The sequence below is a fragment of the Protobothrops mucrosquamatus genome, unplaced genomic scaffold (genome assembly GCF_001527695.2).
Source record: "Protobothrops mucrosquamatus isolate PMUCROS unplaced genomic scaffold, P.Mucros_1.0 scaffold768, whole genome shotgun sequence".
Lineage (NCBI taxonomy): Eukaryota > Metazoa > Chordata > Lepidosauria > Squamata > Viperidae > Protobothrops > Protobothrops mucrosquamatus.
Genome location: NW_015387036.1, coordinates 338,979 through 346,043, shown reverse-complemented (window position 1 = coordinate 346,043; position 7,065 = coordinate 338,979). Strand labels below are relative to the sequence as shown.

General features: G+C 53.0%; 1 protein-coding gene across 1 annotated transcript in view; it reads left to right on the top strand.

The window, feature by feature from the left end:
- The first annotated feature begins 2,170 nt into the window (after positions 1-2,170).
- The window catches only part of UNC45A (unc-45 myosin chaperone A), a 10,253-nt gene continuing 5,358 nt past the window's right edge, over positions 2,171-7,065 (top strand). Inside the window, exons 1-8 of the mRNA XM_015818608.1 lie at positions 2,171-2,356; positions 2,445-2,481; positions 2,571-2,746; positions 2,864-2,956; positions 3,598-3,765; positions 4,391-4,559; positions 6,200-6,370; positions 6,443-6,614. Coding sequence (XP_015674094.1) covers positions 2,171-2,356; positions 2,445-2,481; positions 2,571-2,746; positions 2,864-2,956; positions 3,598-3,765; positions 4,391-4,559; positions 6,200-6,370; positions 6,443-6,614 — 1,172 coding nt within the window. The remainder of the gene's footprint in view (positions 2,357-2,444; positions 2,482-2,570; positions 2,747-2,863; positions 2,957-3,597; positions 3,766-4,390; positions 4,560-6,199; positions 6,371-6,442; positions 6,615-7,065) is intronic.

Sequence of the window (7,065 nt, the reverse complement as noted above, 5' to 3'; positions counted from 1 at the left end):
GTGTGCAGAGCCCACATACTTCATTTTATGGCTCAGTGTGCCATGCAAACCCAGAAAATGCATTGGGATAAACCATGATTCAACAAACTCTGGGCTAGCATCCTTTGTGAAGAAAGCCCTGAGATTCTGGAGGGCCCCTTGCAAATCTGATGGCCTTGAGCCCTGCAGGACTGGTCGTACTGCCCAGAAGAGCAGTTTTGAGCTTAGGAAGGTGCTCCTCCATCAAGCACCTGCCTAAAGGAGGTTTCCAATCGCCAGGAGGGCAACCTAGAAGTGGGCAAAGGCAGCAGAGTTGTTTCCTGCTCTTTGCCCGTTTCATTTCTACAGGGTTCTGTCTCTGCGACAGGCTCTTCTTGGATGTAGTATGTTTACAGATTGATGGGTGGGCTGTCACTCCTAGGTCATACTATCTTAGACCACAGGACTTTAAAGGTCTGTCTACCCACAGGCGCAGTTTTCAGCATGTGATGCAAGAGCTGTACGTAACGCATATGGCAAATGCTGAGAAACCTAAATTAGACTTTGGAATCTCTTGTTTTTCAGGGATGTTGATTACTTTAGGAGGAGGAGGAGAAAGCAAACCACTGTTTTGTGTTGCTCAATTTGTGCTGCATTAACTGAATGAACAGGATGTGAAAGTGTGCATACTTGTGTCTTTTTTCATATATATATATATATTATTAGTTTTCTAATTTTACAAATGCACACTTGTGTCTTGTGTTTGCAATAATTGCTGTGGGTGGTGGGGAGGAACCAGGAATTCATCAAGCAGAAGTTGAATCGGGCTGCCTGCTCCGGCTGTCCCTCAACCAACAGAGCCAGTGAATGGGTAATTGATTTCAGGCTCTTAATTATATCATTTGCCCCCACACGAATGAGGAAAAAGGGCTAATAATGGGTGAGCTTGAGTATTATAGCCAGCCTCTCTGTCACATCCTTAGTCTTTGCACCAGTAAGACAACTCACTTCCCTTAAGAAATTGTCTACAAATTGATGACTCTGTTCCGCTGAGTAGTGAATCGCCAATCCATGCCTTTTTTCCCCCTCCGGGGATGTCTGAGCTGCTTTATTTCTTATCACTGAACACTGGACAAACACTTTTCTTCAGGTGTCTGTCCTGGGGGAAGGATACAAAAGTGGCCCCTTCCAGCTTGACGATTCCTGCTGTTTTGAAATCCCATCTCTCCTGGCAGTGTTAAACAGATGCTGAGGCAAGGAGGAGGCTGGCTTTGCCCAACCCAGACTGGCTTCGGAAAAGGCCCGGTACGTGAGCCAGGACCTTCATCAAATGGCACCGCATTCATCTGTCTTTCTCCAAACCTCTGGTGCAGCCAGGCCAGTTCAGGACCCCCATTAGCGGAATCCTTTCCCTAATGGATCCTCCCCGCCGCCAGCCTGGCAGAGTCCCCACTTAGGCCGGGGCTAAAAGCAGCCGGGCCTAATGGCACGGGGAGGTGCCTGCTAATGGATGTGGGAGCAGGTCGGCGAGCGCGGTTTCGCTGCCTCCCCGTCCAGTCCGGGCTGCCTCCGCCTGGGCGCCGCGGGGAAGATGCTGCTCTGGCTCCTGCTGCTGCTGCTGCCGCCGGCCTTCCTCCGGCCAGGTGCCGGCTCCTTGCAGGCGCGACCCGCAGCTTCTGGCCGGGGCTCGTCGGAGCCGAGCGCCGCCGCCGCGCGGGCTCTCCCGCTCGCGGCCCCCGACGCGCGTCTCTGCGAGGGCTACTCGGGCGCGGACGGGCGCCTCCACGCCGCCTTCTTCTGCCCGCGCCTGTCCGACGCGCCGGGCGACGCCTACTGCTGCCAGCCCGGCGGGAGCGGCGCGCTCAAGTCCTGCTGCCCGCGGCCCGAGCCCGACCGTCCCCGGGGCGCCAACGCCTCGGCCGCCCTCCCGGCGGGGCTCCGGTGAGACCCTGCAGGCGGGCCGGGGAGGGGGTCGGGAGGCCCGCCCGCCCGCCGGGCTTGACGCCGCTCCGTCCCGCCGCAGGAGCCCGCTGCTGCCGCTGCTGGCCGTGGGGATCTACGGAGGCCTCGTCCTGGCGCTGGCCGCCGCCGACCTCCTGCACTACTGCCGCCGCCGCGCCGCCGCCGGAAGGAGCGCCGTCACGCGCCCCGCGCAGGCCCCGCCCCCGGAAGTGCCGGCCGTCGCGTCCGCGTGACGCCCACTCGAAGCGCCATGGCGGCCTCAGCGATGGCGGAGATGCGCCGGGAGGGCAACGAGCATTTCCAGGCCGGGCGCTACGCGGAGGCGCTGGCCGCGTACACGCGCGCGCTGGGGCTGGCCGCCCCCGAGGCCGAGGCCGAGGCGGCCTCCCAGCGCGCCCTGCTCTTCCGCAACCGCGCCGCCTGCCAGCTGAAGCTGGTGAGTCGGGGCGCCGGGGGGCGCGGCGGGGCGCGGGGCGGGGGGGAGCGTCTTTCTCGGTCTCCCGTCTCCCGCCTTCCCTTCGCAGGAGGACTACGCGCAAGCCGAAGCGGACGCCTCCCGAGGTGAGCGGCCCGCTACACCCACGCGCGCGCCCGGTCGCTCTCCCCGCGGCCCCGCCACCGAAACGCCGCCTCCCTTTTGGTCTCTGCAGCTCTGGAGCTGGACGGGCACGACGTGAAGAGCCTCTTCCGCCGCAGCCAGGCCCTCCGGGGCCTGGGCCGCCTCGACCGGGCCGCCTCGGACCTGCAGCGGTGTGTGCGCTTGGAGCCCAAGAACAAGGCCTTCCAGGAGGCTCTGCGCGACCTTGGCAGCAGCGCCCAGGAGAAGGTAGGCCCCGGGCTCCCTCCGCCCCCGGTGTACCGAGAGGCTCTGGGGATGGGCCGGCGCTCTCGGCTGCTTTAAGGTAAGGCTCTAAACTGGCCTGTCTCTTCCGCTCGGTCTCAGGTGAAAGTCATGAGCTGTACTGACTCAAAAGTAGAAGCCATGTTTAAGCTGCTGCTGGACAGCGAGGAAAAGGATCAGGACAAGAAACAAAAGGTACGGGCTGAGAAAGAGGAGGTTAGGATGCTCCTTGGTGATGGAGTGGGCAAAGTGTTCTGCATCTCATGAAGCCTGATGAACTTGTTATTCTGAAAGTCTCAGAAGAAGTTGGCAATTTGAAGCGATAGGTGGGCTGGGGAGAGTGTAGCAGCAGTGCAGAATTGTACAAGCAAGTACGCGTAGCAAGTTCTTGCAGCTTAGCAGATATTCCATCCCTTTAGCTGGTCTTTCACTTGAATATTGTGCCACAGATGGAAATAATAATCTTGTGGGCATAGAGGGGGTAGGGGCGGTCGGTAGGTAAGTGAGCATGCAGTCTCAGGATAATGGGTCATAAGCTTTGAGGCTTGACCCCCAAGCCCCATTTTCCTTCACTCCCTCCCCCAAAGGATCTATAGCAGCCTTTCCTGGTTTGAAGTAATACCAGACTTTAAATCTCATTAGTTAATGGCTTCTCTGGCTTGGATTTATGGGGGGTGAAGCCCAATATAGGCAGGAGGCTTTAGGCTGGTAGGTCTGTTCCTGTCAGTGTGTAGCAAGAGGTGGGCATCTGATGGGTCAAGATTTCTCAATGTAGTATAAATCAGTATGAACAGGGAAAGTTTAGGTAGCTAAACACGTGTTCTTTTTCTGACCAGGCAGCTCAGAACCTGATAGTTCTGGCTCGAGAGGAGCCTGGTGCCGAGAAAATTTTCCAGAATGATGGAGTGTGCTTACTGCTGCAGCTCTTGGACACAGGCCGTTTGGATATGATGATAGCAGCCTTGCGGACCTTCACTGGCCTCTGCCGTGGTCACTGTTCTCGAGTAAGGGTTGCTGCAAGATGACTTTTTTCAGAGCTGGGGACTCACGTGGTTTACTTCCTGACTGTTTCAAGGATGGTGCTTTGCTGCTAACAGCACTTAACCTTCCCTTGGAGTATCTAACCAAATATTTAGCATGTGGGGGGGGTGTCTTTCCTGAAATACTTCCTGCACAGAGCTAGGAACTCATGAAACCATCTGTGCTGACCAGACTCCTTTTTGCCTCTGGTTTTGTGACCTAGCAAAGGGGCTCGGTAAAGAGCAAGATAATCACATCGTTCGGCAGCTCAGTTCTGGGAAATAGTTTTGGATTTGTGTTGCTCACAGAATCTTGGTGATTCCTTGTCATATTGGAATGGACACCAGCGTGGTTGAACTCTGATCTTTTTGTATGGTGGGGACTGGATCTCACTGTGCTGTTGAAAAATCAACCCCATTTCCTTAGCCTGACCGGCTTGGGTCCCAAGACTTTGCTTCTGTAGGACTTTGAGAAGCAGTGCCTGCCTCCTCCAGAGCAATTCTAGTTAGACTTGAATTTCAGAGGAGCAGCTGGTTTTACAACAAGAAGATAGGTAAAATGGGTCTATAGATCCTTCCCCTGTCTCAAAGCTGGGTACTTTTCTTACAGACAGTGGTGATTCTGAGAGACCTGGGGCCTCAACGTCTCTTTGCTGTGCTAGAGCGGGAGGATGAACATCTTTCACTGGCTGTCTATAACCTGTTGCAGGTCATGTTTGAGACCCTCAGGCAGGGCCTGCAAAAAGAAGTGCTGCACAAAGACAACGTTTTGGCATCAGGTGAGTCTCCAGCTGCCTTTCTGAAGTTGCAGGGATAGCATCATTGCCTGTATTGCTTAGGAGAAGGATGGCCACATTTTCATGATGCTGTCTTAAGTCTGGATGGATTACAGGTAGTCCTCGAGTTATGAATGCAATGGAGCCTGCCCATCCCATTTCTATTTTTGCTGCATGTTGCTGTATGTGTGTGTGTGTTTCTAATCATTGTGCTTTTAGACATCTCATATTCATGTTTTTAGTGACATTCAGCTTGGATAAAGCATCCTAGACGTTTGCAGGAGAACAACTTGTTATGCTAAGTCAAGTTAAGCCTTTGCTCACTTGTGCGCTATAAGAGACGATAGCTTACAAGTATGAGTGGAAATGTTGTTTACCTCTCTAACTGATGCTCTTGCTGTAGACTCAACCAGAGAGCTGAAGCTGCTCCTTAGATGGCTGTTAGAGGCGCTCACTCGAGCAGGCATCTCTTCCTGTGGTCGTGACAGTATCCTCAATCTGCTGATCAGCGCAATAGCCCCAAAGTCGCTGCAGGCCTCCAACAACGCTTTGACCCTTTGGGTCATTGATCACGGTAAGCACGGTGCGCAGCAACTTTTCTATTCTTGGCTCCTTCTCTGTTTTAGTCAACCACGGTTCTTTGCAGGTCTCAAGGAGATCCTGGAGGTTGGGAGCACAGTGCCCCATAGTCCTGGAGGCCTGCATGTGACAGAGAACACCCCCATGACTGTGGCCGTGCTGCTTAGTAAGCTTTACGAGGACTTGAAGTGTGATGGCGAGAGAGAGAATTTCCATCGACTCTGTGAGGAATATGTCCGGTAGGTCTGTGAGTCTGTCAATGCAGCCCTTTGGAGAGAACTGCTGTTTGACAAAGGGAGCTGTCGCTTCTTAGCAAGGAATGTTGGGCTGGTTGCCACTCTTTTGGCTTTGCCAGCTTCTGTTGGTGAGTGATTCATGGCAGAGGCCTCACAAATGAGAGAGGTATGAGCTACTTCAGTTGTTGGTTCCTTCCTATAATATACGTTCAGTATTTACGTAGTAGTTTCATGTTTAGTCTCTTTGCTGATACCGGTCGCTTGCTCTTCCTTTCCAGGGATTGGTTCCAGGACCACGGCATGCCTGGGAAACTCAGGGCCATCCAGACAGTGAGCTGTCTCCTGCAAGGCCCTTCAGAGGCCGGGAACCAGGTGCTGGAACTGAATGGCATCATGGAGAGCATTCTGGCATTGTGTGCCTCATCCCAGGTGGCTCACCAACTTGTGGCTGTGGNAGGGTAATTTTTAAGAGGGGTTTTTAGAGGAGTTTTTAATTATATTTTAAATTAGACAAGTTAAATATTTCATTTTAATTAATTTTAAATTTTGTGTTGTTATTGGTGTTTTTAATTGATTGTCAGCCGCCCTGAGTCCGCAAGGAGAAGGGCGGGATATAAATTCGAACAATAAATAAAATAAATAAATAAATAAATATTCATGTTTTTAGTGACATTCAGCTTGGATAAAGCATCCTAGACGTTTGCAGGAGAACAACTTGTTATGCTAAGTCAAGTTAAGCCTTTGCTCACTTGTGCGCTATAAGAGACGATAGCTTACAAGTATGAGTGGAAATGTTGTTTACCTCTCTAACTGATGCTCTTGCTGTAGACTCAACCAGAGAGCTGAAGCTGCTCCTTAGATGGCTGTTAGAGGCGCTCACTCGAGCAGGCATCTCTTCCTATGGTCGTGACAGTATCCTCAATCTGCTGATCAGCGCAATAGCCCCAAAGTCGCTGCAGGCCTCCAACAACGCTTTGACCCTTTGGGTCATTGATCACGGTGAGCACGGTGCACAGCAACTTTTCTATTCTTGGCTCCTTCTCTGTTTTAGTAAACCACGGTTCTTTGCAGGTCTCAAAGAGATCCTGGAGGTTGGGAGCACAGTGCCCCATAGTCCTGGAGGCCTGCTTGTGACAGAGAACACCCCTATGACTGTGGCTGTGCTGCTTAGTAAACTTTACGAGGACTTGAAGTGTGATAGCGAGAGAGAGAATTTCCATCGACTCTGTGAGGAATATGTCCGGTAGGTCTGTGAGTCTGTCAATGCAGCCCTTTGGAGAGAACTGCTGTTTGACAAAGGGAGCTGTCGCTTCTTAGCAAGGAATGTTGGGCTGGTTGCCACTCTTTTGGCTTTGCCAGCTTCTGTTGGTGAGTGTTTCATGGCAGAGGCCTCACGAAAGAGAGAGGTATGAGCTACTTCAGTTGTTGGTTCCTTCCTATAATATACGTTCAGTATTTATGTAGTAGTTTCATGTTTCGTCTCTTTGCTGATACTGGTCGCTTGCTCTTCCTTTCCAGGGATTGGTTCCAGGACCACGGCATGCCTGGGAAACTCAGGGCCATCCAGACAGTGAGCTGTCTCCTGCAAGGCCCTTCAGAGGCCGGGAACCAGGTGCTGGAACTGAATGGCATCATGGAGAGCATTCTGGCATTGTGTGCCTCATCCCAGGTGGCTCACCAACTTGTGGCTGTGG